Below are 15,479 nucleotides of genomic sequence, written 5' to 3'. Positions count from 1 at the left end.
TTCTCTCTAGGCCAGCACTCCTATGCTTATGTTCAATCCTTTGAAAATGGGGTTGGGGAGCAGGTATCATTTGCATGAAGCCACTATATATATAGGCATACCCTGGATATATTGCAGGATTGATTTCAGACCAATTCAGATAAAGTGAATATCGCAATAAAAAAGTCACACAAATTTTTTGATTTCCCGGTGCAGTATAAAAGTTATATTTACACTATACTGTAGTCTATGAAGTGTGCTATAGCATTATGTCTAAAAAAAAACAATGTACATACCCTAATTAAAAAATACTTTGTTGCTAAAATATGCTAACCATCATCTGAGCCTTCAGCGAGTCATAACTTTTTTGCTTGTGGAGGGTCTTGTGAAAAACGCAGTATCTGCGAAGCCCAATAAAATAAAGCACAATAAAATGAGGTATGCCTGTACTTGAAATAGGAAAGAAAGAAGCCTCTTTTAACTCCTCTTCCAAGTGCACATTTAGTAGAGAAGACCTTACTAGGTTACCTTGGATGAAAAAGAGGCCCTAGCCCTGATTGAGAGGAAGAGGTCCTGAGATTTCAGATGTGAAAATTTCCTAGAAAAAGAGCAGCACAGTTGAAATCATTCCTAGTCGGGATGCTGTGACAAGGGAACACCTCAACAACACCAACAGCAACGAGGAGAGGATGCAGGAGTATCCTCACTGCTCTTTAGTATTTTCCCCAAAGTGTCTTAAGGACTTGAGAGCAACTTTTAACTGAAAAGTAGATGTATTGCAGTTAGGGATATGCCTTCATCAAATCTATAATTTTACTATATACCCGTTGAGCAGCGTCGAGGCCCCAGATGAAATCAAAGTGGTTCCAATCTGGCAATAGTTTGAAGTAACGAAGATTCCTGATTTGGAGAAGTGTCCTGGCCACATCCTGGACTGTTACTAGGACATCATGTCCACCAGCCCAAATAGCAGTAGGCACTTTCATGGCAGTCAAGTCATATAGTGGTGGACGACTCTATGGAAGAGAAAGAAAGGGCATTCATGAGAGGAAGTTCCTCGTAGCAACAACTAAATTCAAATAAGTAGAGAGGCTGCCAAATGGGTACCTATTATGACCATAGCTCTGTTAGGCAACGAGGGAAATAGGAAGAAAGCACACAATGGTCCCTATCTTCAAGGAGTTTGTGAGGAGCAAGGCAAGATGGCTAAACAAACATTTGTATACAAAGTAGGGTATGTTAAATGCCATAAAACACTCCCAAAATACAATGGAAGTGAAGACAAAGAAGAAATTATTTCCAACTTGGGGCTTCGCATGAAAAGGAGTCATTTGAAATGACTCTTGAGGTATAGTTGGATTTTGACAGACAGAGATGAGGGTAGGAGGGCTTCCTAGTGGGCAGGAAGAGCTGTGTATGCCATGGAATTGCAAGCTCTCCAGTGTACCCAAAGAACAAAATATGGGAGGGAATACAATAGAAAATAAGATTGGAGACAAACAGTTAAGTTATCAATGCCAGGCTAAGGTATTTGACATCTTTCAGAAGTTTCAGGGACAAGGCAAGGTCATTTCTCAGAGCTCTGTCTTAGGATGACTGAATGGGCATCAGTTTATGGGGCGACTTGAGAATGGTGTTCCTTGGAGGTCTTGAAAAAATCTAGACAAGCAATATAGATGTCCATGGAAGGGGATAACTGAAGCGATGGGGATAGCTAAATTCTCCAAAAAAGGGAGAGAGTTGTGAAGAATCTTGGGAGAATGCTGACAATTTGAGGGTGGTGGTAGGAGGAGAATAGCTACAGTAAAGAACAAAAAGAGCAATCAAAAAGGAAGGAAAAAAACCAGAGATCATTGCATTAAGGAAGTCCAAGTTAGAGGAGTCAGTTAAAAGGAGACTGTGGTAACTAGCTAACATATTTCTGAAGGTGAGAATAGGCAATTGAATTTGGCAATTAAAAGCCACTGGTGATTTTAAATAGAATAGCTATAATAGAAAGATGAAGACCAAAACTATATTTTCCAGAGTTCAGGAGTGAGTGGAAGAGGGGAAGAAGGATACTCAGCCCTTTTAAATATTAAAAAATGTTAATAAAAACAGAATGATAGATCATGATTTGATAGACTTTATGGGTTGAGGGAAGGTTTTTTTGCTTTTTGTAAGAGACAGGAGCTCATTTAAGATAATAAAAGGAGCCAGAGGGAAGAGGAGATGAGAAGAGATGGGGTCAAAGACACAAGACCAGGCTAACTTGGAAAATCAGAGGACCTTCATTTTCTGAGAGAGAAAGGAAGGAGAGAATCAAAAGGACAGAGACATTTTAAGGTAGATAAGAGGGAAGTTAAGAAATTTCATTCATGCAACAAATAAGTATTAAGGGCCCATTAAAGCCAAGTACTCTTGCAGGTCAGAAAATATAGGTGAACAAAACAGAACAGATCCCTACCCTTCTGGTGCTTATATGGGTTCATCCCCTTATTCTCGATAAAACACAAAGTGAGAATAGAGATTGTGCTGCGAACTTAAGGAGAGGGCAAACTGTTAGGACTAGAATGTAATAAAATTATCTTCAAAATATTTAAAATCACAAACAAACAAAACAGAATTGGCCTGGAGCTGAGTAGGACCAGTGAACCGTGATAAATTCTAAGGACATTTACACTCTCACATACATAAGTCATCACAATGTACACTTAATCTTACAGTTTTTTCTGTCAGTTATACCTCAATAAAGCTGGAAAAAAAAACTTGATTATAATGGTCTTAAGTGTGTGTTTGATTTTTTTGTTTCATTTTCCTGTAAATGTAAACCATATATAAATATGCTCATTAAAAATAATGGAAGAAAAGAGAAGTATGTAAAATCCAAAATGAGAGACCCTTTCTTCCTTCATGTCCGTCTACTTCCCTCCTCCTTTCTTCCCCTCTCGAAGATAACCACTTTAACATTTGCTGTTTAGAAGAGGACGAGAAAAAAATAAACAACAAATCTCTATTCTAGTTGCTGTATGTGGGATGCGGCCTCAGCATGGCCGGACAAGCGGTGCGTCGGTGCGCGCCCAGGATCCCTACCCTGGCCTCCAGTAGCGGAGCGCGGGCACTTAACCGCTAAGCCACGGGGCCGGCCCTAAAATTAGATATTTTTTAAAAAGCTCTTTCAGTGTGAATGCCACCAATTTCCAGGTAGGATTACCCTGATTTTCAAATAATTTTTTATTATAATTTCTCAAAACCACCCTTCTCAGGTCATTCTGAGTAGCTCACCTGATTGTAGTGATGCATGTTCTTGGCTTCACTTCCCCAATCATAAGCTCTGAATTCATCAGATCTGTAAAGCTGAAATAAATGTTTTTTAGTAAAAGTATATTCAGAGTAAGAATCATGATTGCTAACAGCAAATCTTAGAAAAACACTGTACACTGGGGAGAAAATAAGGCTTTTGGATCCACCTGAAGTATATAAATACATTTTTGTCACTATGAAAAGCATGGTAAACTGGAGGGAAGCAATGGTCTCCTTTGGGTGGAAGGAAGAGCTAACGGAAAACCCACACTCATTAGGGGAAGTCAAATCTCAGATGCTTCTCTCTCTGGAAAGACTCAGCTCTCTTGAGGCTTTCCCAATTTACCTCTTGCTTCATCTCAAAGCCTATTTTACAAGCTCTGACTTAAGATGGCGCTCATTTATGTTGCCTACTTGGTCTGCATCATACTTTGTCCTTTCTCTTAAAATCCAGGGAAATCAAAGCATAAAGATGGTGACAAGGACAAAATGGAAGCCAGCTGCTAAGTTTCTTAGAGAAGGCCTGTTAACTCTGTCCTTTCATATATAACGAAAGCCAGGATTGGAGTGGTTTTCCATGACAAAGACACTACCTGCTTTATGTGCAGGATGTTCTGTACTGACGATCCAGTGGGAGCATGTGACATGTACACATCCATTCGACTCTGAAGGGAAATAAAACACATGTTACAGCAATAATCTCCTGATGAAATAAATTATGCCTTTCGGAAGCAGAGAACAATTATGCTAAGAATTAATAAACAAATGTTGGGGTGTTGAAAATGGTGGGACAGAATCATCTAGATTAATAGAAATTCACATCAGACACTTGCATGTGAGTGAACTGACTAGTTGCATGGGTTGCTTCAGAGCAAACCTGAACCAGCTCTGAAGCTGTGGGATAACTTGCTTATTTTGAAGTAGAAGAAGCAACAATGGACATCGTGGAGCAAAGCAACTGGGAAAGGTGCTACTGCAAGTGGGGGTGGGGGTTGGGGGTGAGTGCACGTGCACGGACGTGCACTGTCACATATCAGGAGATCAGAAAACCTGAATTTCAGGCCCTAACTTTGCTAATTATAAGCTTTGTGACTTTGAGCAAGTTATTTAACATCGCTGAGTTTCTGTTTTTTCGTCTATTAAATGAACCTACTAAAAATCATACTACCAACTTGCTGGGCTCTTGTGAGGACAAAATAAAATATTGCAAGAGAAAAGCTGAAAACCAATGACTTCCATATGCACTGTACTTCAATCTTTGTAAACATTACAGAGATGAAAAATTATAGGGATACTGCAGCAGTCATACTTCTATGTCTCAGAATATAATGAAACTAATCAAGGAAATTACTAACAATCTTTACTTTTGAATAAGCAGGCTTTGAACAATGGTGCCTCATGGTTTTCAGTCTAACACAACTTAGCCTCTGAAAGAACAGGGGCGGGGTGAGCTGGTGGAGTAAATTATCTTGGGACTACCTTCACTATAACAGTCGTATAGGCTGCCATTTGGAATAGCAGAGATAACTATTCAGCCACACTAGTCTGCAAATGTAAATTCCTCCTCCTCCTCATTGAATTCTCAATAACAGGAAACAAAGAGTTGATAAAACAGGACTGCTGCTTCTTCATAGTAAAGGGATTCCATCTCTATTCCATTCTGTCTTGTATTTTTCAGGGTAAGTGGTGAGTTTTATTTGAGGCCAAAGTGAGGTCAACAAGCAAAGGCACACATGAAATGAGTTAAATGCTTGTATGTGCTTCTCATCTTTTCTGGGATTTTATTTTTGAATGCACTGTATTAATTGTAAATTCAAATTAACTGTAGTTAAGTGGTGGCTGATTACGAACACTTGAAACTACCACTCATTGTGGAACATCAATTCTCCTAAGTTTGACCAGGAATGGAAGGATGAAGTTGTCTTTTCCCTTCCTCAGTCCTCACATTCATGGTCTATTCAATACCTAATCTTCTAGCATAGCAAATCCTCACCTTTCAGCATTTAGAATATCACATGAATTTACGCAGTATAATTGATTCATCAAAATGAATCAAAGGAAAGCTGTAAGTCCTTAAAACATCAAATGGTCCCATAATCATTATACATACCACATTCATATTTTTCTTGTTGGATCCACCCCATAAGGACATAAACTCGTTACATATCACCCAGAGTATTTTATTGTTGCAGATTTTTGTAGAAGGTACCTTCCCTGTCTTATCTTCTAAAAACAAACCTTTGGTACCAAACATACCCTGTAAAAATAAAAAATAATTATCGTTTGAAGAACCATTTTCTGACTTCTTGACATTCCCTTCATCCCAGGAGTGAGGATTCTGGGGGATATATTTGTATTTGTGTTTGCTATTTTGGTCAAATAATTCAGGAAAAGTTATTAATTATGAATCCAGCTCTACCCAGGGAAGATCGTCAAACATAATTTACAAGGAGATTGCAGTAAGGACCCTCAACCCTAAATTATCTCCTCCATTGTGAAGCTCCCCTGTATTCTGTCCGGTCATTGATGTCCAATATTTCTTATTTCTCATTAATTGGAAAGAAAAATAGAACAGTTTCTCCATAAGGTCAAATATTTCCTTGAGTGGGAAGAAAAAGCAGAGTCTTCTCTAGTTTTCATGTGCACATCATCTTTCTAGTAGTGTCCCAGATTATCCAGCTCTGAAGCTGAAAAGTCAAGAATGGTGTACTAAAAGGAGGGTGCCACTCAACAGACAAAAATTTATGATGTCATGGAAGGCAGCATGGTTAAAATTTCTAGGACTTGGGAAAGTAAGCTTGGGAGGGGGTCTCTGGTGGGAAGCCTGGAGCTTCTGGGGGCAACAGATGTTATGAAATAATGGGAAGGGTTGGGAATGGGACTTAAAGTGATAGCAAACTTGACAGTAGGAGATATAAAACTGAGATAACAAGGACCAGTATTTGTCTTGGACGCAACCTATGTAGGCAGAGCAATATATATGCAAAACTGGGGTATTTAGAGATAGATGTGTCCATCTCTGAATTTAACTAAGCTGGTTGTCTGCTCAACTTTGCCCAAATACAGAACACATTTAAAACTAACTGATGTCAAACACTTTGAAGCAGAACTGGCAACCACATAAAAGGGAAGTTATATCACTTGAGCTTACAGTAAACAATACAATAAAACCAGAATCAAACCAATCATTAGGCCCTATAGAAATTCCTCCTTGTGTTAGGTCACAGATCTCTTTTCATTTGCACCACTCCACGCCAAACCAGGGCTTCATCTTGGATATGAATTACTGTGATACCCTAATCACAGTAGGTGATTGGGATCTCCTTGACTTCATTTTGGCTCAAATACATTTTATCCTTCACCCCAAATTTAAAGGGCAATCTTGGTAAAATACTATGTTCATTGTGGCAGAGAAATTTTTAGAGAAACAAAAAGCAAAGTGGGGAAAAAACCCTTTCATTGGATAAAATCCCGAACCCACAATTGGCAATAAAATTACTTTTCCAACCCTTGGAAAATAATCAATAAATATTTGAATGAATAAGTGAGCTGTAAGACATTTAGGCTTTAGAATCTTAGCTTTAGTAAATTAGAACAAGCTCCCACATGGGAAGCAGTATATTATTCAGGCTTACCTAACATCAAAATCAAGGATGTCAGTAATCAAATGTAACTCAAAAAACGTCTTCCATGTGGACATTGTAATTTCATTGACCTTCCCAGTGGAACGAGAATGGAACCAGGACCTTATACAGGCCTTATACACACATAGAGCTCAGCTCAGCTAGAGATTCTGATATATACTCAGCTCAGCTAATGACTGAGTGTAATAAAGCGTATATGGGAACCATAGACAATGTGGTACACTCACAATGCACATGGACACACACACATGCAAGCACACGGTTGCAGAATTTGGCTTCTACAGATTTCATCTAAATTTCCCTTTTACTTCATAATAGACTTTAAAATAATAAGGATCTATGATCCAAAATGAGATCCTCAGATACATTTTGGTGAAAGGAGGAGCCTACCTTGATTATGGAATTTGGAAGTAGAAAAAAACTGGTAAAAATGCCTGTGGGATATTTGAATGAGATCACAGGACCCAAGGCGAAATTCATTTTGATTCTTTGTGCCAGTTCAGGCATGGTGGAAAAGGCTACAAACCCTGAGAGAAAAGGAGACAAGACAATCTTGTAAAAATTAGAAATACTTAGCCATTGATTCTACTAACAGAAGTGGGACTCTTCATTTTAATCCTTCTGTTGCAATGATCTAGGGGATGAACATGGAAACTCTTTTGAGCTGTTCTGCAAAGATAATCTGCCTTCGGTCCTCTCTACTCTCAAGTCTCCATTTTCCCCTTATTCTGGACAATTTAACTTGGTTGGGGGAATTGAGGGATAAGCAGCTGAATCAATTACTGCTCATCGAACTGTGGACAACCTCACTTGCCAATCATGGGGTAAACGCTGGCAATGTTGTCATTTTACCCCCAACTCTGAGATTCCAGAATCAGTCCAAGAGCCTCCAGAAGTAAATAACTAGTTCATGGGAGGTAAACCAATCGGTTCTTTCTGCAGTATCATCCAGTCATTCCACGGTTTTTCTTTCTCGTAACGGAATGAGATTTCATTGCTCCCAGTGCTTCACTGGATGCTTACCAATTCTTCAGAATCTTCCCAAGAGGGAAAGAGCTTTCCCCTGGTCCACTGTGGTCTCAGTAAGGACCAGGTGTCTCCATTTGCTCTGATCTTTCAGCAAAAGTATTGCACCCATTTCTAGCCCTGTGATGATGAGGGTGGAGATCAGCAGCACACAGGCTATGTGGTGTATCTGTGTGTTTTGGTTCCCCAAGGTGCCTTCCTGGGCCCCCTCCACTGTGCGTGCGTGTGTGTGTGCGCGTGCGCGCGCGCTCGCGTGCTTAGCCATAGCAGAGGGTTTTTTTTTTTTTTTTGCTGAAATTCTTGTTGAAACATTGAAACCGTCTTGGCCAGAAAGAGAAGAACTGACTTGGTATTAACATAATACTTCCCCCAGAAAGTGTCTGGAAATGCATGGAGGTGAGTTTTTTAGTAACCATACTGAGTGCAGAGTCCTGTTGTCATTTAGCGGGCTGGGGCCTGAACTGCTAGAGGCCATACAAAGATTGGGTCCCTCCTACATGACAAAAATTGCTCTGCCCAAAATGCAAATAGTGCTCACTGAAAAATTTCATGCCCTAATGCAACACAGAACACTGATTATCAAATTTTCTACGTTTTTTTGCAGATCAGATATAAGAGTGTATCTAAGTCCTATTCACTTCTCTTGACCTTAATCAAGTCATTCCTTCTCGTTACAGTTTCTCCACAGTACCCAAGCACCCCGTTGGTGAAATCAAACTGACCTGGTTTGAATCTGCATTCTGTCTCTTATGTGCTAAGAGACTTTGAGCAATCCACTTAATTTCTTTGAACTTCTGTTTTCTCTTTCATGAGATAGAAATAATAGTGGTAGGATTGTTCCAAAGCTTAGAGAGAGGTATTGTGGGAAAGGTCCTGAACATAGGGTCATAAACATGGTAAATGCTCAATAAGTGTTAGCTGTGATATTATAATTATTTGTCTGTTAGTGGCAGTTTTTTGGAGGGGTCTCCTCTTAGTTCTTTGATACTCTTTTAGAATATGCTCTCCGGTGCTCACTGCCTGTTCCAAACTTGTCAGCTGCCTATCAGTATAGAGCACTGATAAATACATACTTGCTGTTGATAATGAGACCACTGTAAGAATATTTAGTGTCCTGTACTGTTTCACCCAAACTAAAATATTGCATTTTCACATAACTAATCTCTTAAAATAGGAAATTTTCGTGGAAGATCACTAACGGATTCACATTTTTAAAGGTAGGGATTTCTGTAAATTTTTATTTGGAGCTAGATTATTAATTTCTTTCCAAAAGATCTAGGAAATAATTAAGAAGTACATTTTAAAAGAGCGGGGTCTTAGACTTTTAAAAATATTTCTACACAGTATATACATTTAATTGCTATTCCATAAATATTAAATCACATGCTGAATAGATAAGCCCAGTTGGTGTATTATAGAAAGCTTTTGTATTTCAACTCCAAAAAAGTGATCATATCTTTTCAATTTGTTCAAATATAAGTATAAGCCCCTCTCTTTTATTTTTTTTAAATCCTGTGTAGGTTGTGAGGAAAGAATGCTTGATGCATACTTATCACTCTTCAGGGATATTTCATGGCATTAGGCTTTACTTTTTCAGCTCAGAGGGGATCTAGAAACTTACTTTTTGGAAATACTTCTTTGGATTTGGGGCACATGATATGCTTGGGAAATTACATCACCCTTACAAATGTGCTGTTGTGACCAGACACGGAGGGAAGATTTGCACTACATACTGACAGTCTCTGGAATTCAGGTTCACAGCCACTTAGGGCACTAGGGGTTATGTGCCTAGCAGAGGACAGAGAATTAAGGGCATTATCAATAGCAGTTACTCAGTCTGAATTTAAAGGTGAACTCTTGTAAGACTCTGACCCTTGTAAAACGTTGAGCCTAGTAAACATACCTATCGTAGTGCCAAGTGAATGTCCAACGAAATACAACTTCTCCTGACCAGTTTTGTTTACAATGAAGTCTATTATTCCTGGGAGATCATACTTGGCCATTTCATCAAAACTGCAAAATAAAACAGGGGCTTATAAACACTTAGTTTAAAACTAAGTTTGAAACTCAGAACATTTGCCCACTTATTTTTTACACACAGAATTCTGTGCTGTCCATTTATTTGATGTGTATTTCATTATTTATCCAATTACACGTATCCTATTGTAGTTTTTATTTAAGTTGCAGTAACATTGGTTTATAACATTGTATAAATTTCAGGTGTACGTCATTATACTCCTCTTGCTGCATGGATTACATCATGTTCTCATGTTCACCATACAAATACTAATTACAATCCATCACCACACACATGTGCCTAATTATCCTTTTCATCCCCCTCCCTCCTCCTATTGTAGTTTTTGCTGCATTTATATATGTGTTACTTTCTAGTAACAGGAATGATTTCAAGACTTGTGCATCCCATCTAAATTTCAGTCCTATCATTCCTCCTCTTCATTCCTTTCCTTTGTGTTTCTTTTGCTGTCCTTTCCCCGTCTGGTTTGCCTGACTCTACTTCAGACTCTCCCAGGGGACGTCAAGACTCTTAGGACCATTTAATATCCAGCTTTGGAAACAGAACTGGTTGTAAATCATGATTCAGTAACTTTCTTTAAGTTACTTAAATGCTCTGAGTTAAGTTTCCTCATCTCTGAAATTAACATGATAGTGCCTGCTATAAAGCAGGGCTGCTGCAGGGGTTGGATAATATTAAGGGAATGACTCTGGTTGCTAGTAGGCCCTGAATCAGATGTTGCTATCATCAATAGTTCTGTCCATAAGAGATATAATCAATATATACCAAAAGCCTATAGTACCAGTTCAGCCAACATGAATACAAGAGAACAAAAAGGCCTAGTCAACATATAGTTGACTCAGGTATACCTTGAGCTAGAGGCCTGTTTGTTAAAAGAACATGTGAGGAAATCTCTAGACTGGTACTCCCAAATGTAAGAGAATTGTTGTGATGCCTTCAAGTAAACGAGCTCCAAGCTCCCAGACAAAGACCAAGGACACAAAATATTTCCTGATGCTTGCCCCTGCCCAAAACCTCTAACCCTAGCAATCTATTCTACCCTTCCTCTCCTCTGAACTTGTCAGTGAGGACTGAATATTTCCTGATACGATTCTGTTCCAGCACCAGGCTTGCAAACCTACAGGGAGCTTAGGCTGAGAAAGGATGTCCATTGCAGGCATCAGCCTACCCTCTGGTGACAGCAGAAAGCACTTTCACCAAAAGAAGCAGTCAGCACATCAAAAGATTCACTCCACTGCTCACTAACAAGGTTTGAAAGAGCCCATATGGGAGTTTTTTTGAAAATGGTGTTTTATATTGTCTCAGCCACAGTTTCTCTAGGTAAAATATAGTACTTGATGCACATCAACTTTGCAATACTGATTGTCTGCCCAAGAGAAAAGACTTGAAATAGCATCACTAGAATGAACATAAGCTTCTTGAAGGCAGGGACTTAGTTGACTCTTGAATGCTCAGGGCCTAGAACAGTGCGTATAGTCGGTACTCAATAAACATTGGTTGAATGAGTGCATGCATTGGTCACAGGAATTTCCTGAGCTGTCCCTCGGGACATGCTTATAAACTACAGTATTGGATAGAACTGTATGTTAAAATGATCTTGTCAAAATGATATAATTTGGCTGTGGGAGAATCAGTGCAAATCAAAGCTTCTTGCTATTTCTCCCTTTTGAGATGTTAGTAGAAACTACAAGGAGCTCTATGACTCCAAGTATCACACATTATTATCAATATCATCCACACTATTATATCTAAAGAAATTGTCTCCAACTTTCCTCAGGACTTCTCATAGATACAGTTTACCTAAAGGCCCAGAATTCTTCTTCAGACGCTGAGAGTGTTTTGTGTCTTCTTGACCAAGTGTTCCCTCGACTGTTTCCCATCCATACGTCGTAACCCGCATCTGCTAGAAGAAATCCAAGGCTGCCATTGGCATAATTCTCAAGCCAGGAGGCGTTGTCTGCAAACAGCGCATGCTGCATATACACTACTGGCCGGGGACCTGGAGGGAGGGAGGAACGGGGGAGAGAGAGAGAGAACAGGAGATTAATTTATGATAAATAGAACATCTCAGGAACACGGCAGAAACACACTCATACGCCACTGGAAAAAGCAAAAACCAAAAACAGCATTCACTTTCCCCCTTGTCATTAGTATAGAGCATTATAATCACATAACAAGTTTCTTGATCACATACTTTGTGCCTGATATTATGCTGACTGATTGACACACATGAGCTTATTAAATTCTTACAATAACTCTGTAAAGTAGCTACTATTTTGAAGTTCCTCACTTTACAGAGGTGGAAACTGAACCTTAAGGTAGTTAAGTAACTTTCCCAAGGGGTCATCAAGCTACCAAGGTACAGAGCCAGGACTCAAGCCCAGTTCTGTTTCATGCTAAAACGTGTGCTGGTAACATCTCTGATCTATGTATTCACATTTACACACCTCCTGGGTTTGACTTGCAAAGACATGGAAGTGACCACATTTAATGGAGTCCTATGCCTCTTGCAGGGAGGAAGAGGAGGTGAGTGTAAATGGACAATCACCAGTTCTTCGTCAAGCTTCTAACAAAATCCCCAGCCTCTGCCCATTGGAGAGCATTTGAAAACTATAATTGCAAAAGCAGCTTAACATCCCTCTGCCATCTCTCAAATTCCCGCAGGAAAGAGTACTCAGGGAGCTTGGAAGAACCCAAGTGGAAGGTTCAGAAAAGGCACTATAATTTCATGGTTCGGAGTGCAGGCTCTGGACTCAGGCTGCCTGGATTTGAATCCTAGTTCTGTCACTTGCTATTTGTGTGACATTGAGCCTGTTACATAATCTGCTTTGCCTCAGTTTCATCATCTGTAAACGATAACTATTATTAGTAGTGACCTCATAGCGTTCCTGGGAGGTTTAACTGATTTAAATTAATGTAAAGCTTTTACAAGAATACACTTAACAAATGTTTTTTTAAAATTCTAAATCTTCTCCAAATTTTTCCTCTTTAAGCAGAACCTTTCCTGTAAAAGCCTTCTCCTTTTATATTTCATAGCCCCTTTTCCCCCATGCTTGGTGTTGCCAGATTTAGCAAAAAATGAAAACAAAGATTAACCAAAAGACTTAGGATGCCCTGTTAAATTTGAATTTTAGATAAACAACAAATAACTTTTTCATGTCAGTATATCCTAAAGTAGGACTTATATGCAAAACTTACTTGTTATTTATCTGAAATTCATTCAGGAAACCTTCCCCATGTCCCACTCCCATTTTTCATTCCAAGACTCTAAATTACAAATTTCTTTCTTAGAGGGAGAAAATGTGTAACACCATGATTTTAGCTGCTTCTGAATGTGGTTGCTGGGAGAGATGAAGTAGAATGAACACGGTAAATGATTTGCCACCAAGCCTTTCCAGATATTTTGCGTCCTCTTCTCTCTCCCTCCTCAGAGGCTTTTCAGCTATATTTCCCCTTTTAAAGAGTGTAATTCCTCTGCTTTTGCGTTGCTGGCTTCTCATTTTAGGATTCAAGCCTTATTAACACCATGCTCTTTCATTCCGCACACCACCTGTCCCTCAGGTCAAAGCATATGTGAATCTTAAAGTTTTCTTTCCTGAAAAAAGTTTCAGAAATGCCACTGTCATTTAATTTGATTTTTTACCCTACAGAGGGAGGCCTATTGATTCTAGTGGGGGCAGGAGAGACTCTTTTGGGGTACTCCACAGCCAACTCATACAATCCAGCAAATTTCTTTCCAACAGTGTAAAAATCCACTTTCCTGGGATACAACAATTTTCCACATGAGAGATCAGTAATGAGCTAACAAGACATAGTCTCCGCCTTTGCATGTACAGACTAACAAGCAAGCCTGGTTGTAGCCAGCAAGATCAGTCTTGCCCTTTGTATTTTTAGATTCTTGTCTGTCTTCAGAGAATTGGAAAAGAATGAGACTTCCTATTAATCATTTAAAGAGTATTTGTGTGGTGAACATGATGTAATCTATGCAGAAATAGAAGTATAATGGTGCATACCTGAAATTTATACAATGTTATAAACCAATGTTACCGCAATTAAAAAAAAAAGACTAATCCAGAATTCAAACCAATTTTGATTAATCAGTCACTCTCAATGAATAGCCAGCAGTAAATTTCAGTCATACACAGTCCACCTTCTCAGGAGAGATGCATCTTGTACCTGTGCTCTTAGCATCTCTTCGCCCATGGGGAATTCTGTTGACACTGAGTATGTACCCATCTTGAGTGGTGACTTCATACTCCTCACTGGGGTAGCCATTATAGGTGATGATTTCACTCTGCCCAGTGAAAATACAGGCATAGGTAAACATCTTCTCTGAAGGTTCAAAAGGAACTAGAAAAATGCATCTGATGTGTGCTTATTGGGGTGAATTATCCGAAATCTGTAGCCGCAGGTAACTGTAAAATTAATTTACTACATAAAGTCGATAAAAATTAAGTAGAATATTAGAAAATGTCTGCTATTGGCAAACCGTTTTTGGGTGGGGTGGGTGGAGATAATATTTAGCATTGACCCATTCTTCTGACAAAACTCTTTTTTCAAGTTAATTGTCTTTTGGACCCCTCTTGGTTTGAAGATAATAAAACCATAGTCTGGTAGAAGGCAGTCATATATATCATCCAGATCACTTAAAATATAAATTCTTAATGTTCTTAAAATATAAATTTAAAAGGGGAGGTTGTCTATAAAAAATACAATTCTGCTTTTCATTACTAAAAAGTATCATTTATTAAGCCAAAAGAGCAGATCTATCTAGCTTGACTCTTGGACAAATGTTAAAAATCACCTGTTTTATCTGTTTTCTTATTAGATATTTTCTGCTATAACAGAATATTTAATAATCTCACCACCCGTTAATCTGCTCTTTTGATAGTCTTTGGAATTTTCCATGACTTACAATATTCATCCACACTTCAGGATTCACTTCATTTTCCAAATTAAAGAATCCACCAGCATTTAACGTTCCACAAGCCAAACAGGTTGTTGTTAAAAACAGCCACATCATGAGAATGCCTGACATAAAACATTTAATAATCACAGCTTAATTTTATACATCAAAGTTGATTAATGAAATGAAAATAACACCCTAATAAAAACTTAACTAACACTCCTAGAAAGCTGAGAATATGGAAAGAAGCAAATACAGTAAGCTGACTATAAATACTATTAATCTATTTTTTCACATAGAAACTGCCTTGACCTTGTCTAGTTCTTAAAATGAAATGAATTTAATCTAGTACAGAGACTTATTTTTTTGTTTTATTTTAACCAAAATTTTTCAATTATTTTAAGTCTTTGCTCACTTGTGAGTTGCCAGAGTACCTAAAGATTCAGAGGACAAGTTTCCATACCATGGTAAATGCTAAAAGTGGAGTTTTCCTCTAGCCCAGCCCAGCATCCCCCACAACAAACAAGAAAAATTAACAACAAAGCTTCAGTCAAACATATAAGCTTTTGATCAGTGTCCAATGACGTGACTATTTCTCTTGTGGACA

General features: G+C 38.6%; 1 protein-coding gene across 1 annotated transcript; it reads right to left on the bottom strand.

Annotated features, from left to right (window-relative positions):
* Positions 1–244: 244 nt before the first annotated feature.
* Positions 245–15,004, bottom strand: LIPN (lipase family member N). Its single transcript, XM_004439986.3, has 9 exons — positions 14,882–15,004; positions 14,143–14,260; positions 11,767–11,965; positions 9,835–9,944; positions 7,296–7,432; positions 5,372–5,518; positions 3,855–3,926; positions 3,244–3,315; positions 245–995 (listed from the first exon to the last, which is right to left on the bottom strand). The coding sequence occupies exons 1-9, from the start codon at positions 15,002–15,004 to the stop codon at positions 762–764; spliced, it is 1,212 nt and encodes a 403-aa protein (XP_004440043.2). The 3' UTR covers positions 245–761.
* Positions 15,005–15,479: the final 475 nt, after the last annotated feature.

Source organism: Ceratotherium simum, chromosome 6, assembly GCF_057802395.1.
Source record: "Ceratotherium simum simum isolate JZ-2026a chromosome 6, ASM5780239v1, whole genome shotgun sequence".
In the NCBI taxonomy this organism is placed as follows: Eukaryota; Metazoa; Chordata; class Mammalia; order Perissodactyla; family Rhinocerotidae; genus Ceratotherium; species Ceratotherium simum.
This window is presented reverse-complemented; position numbering and strand designations above follow the sequence as displayed.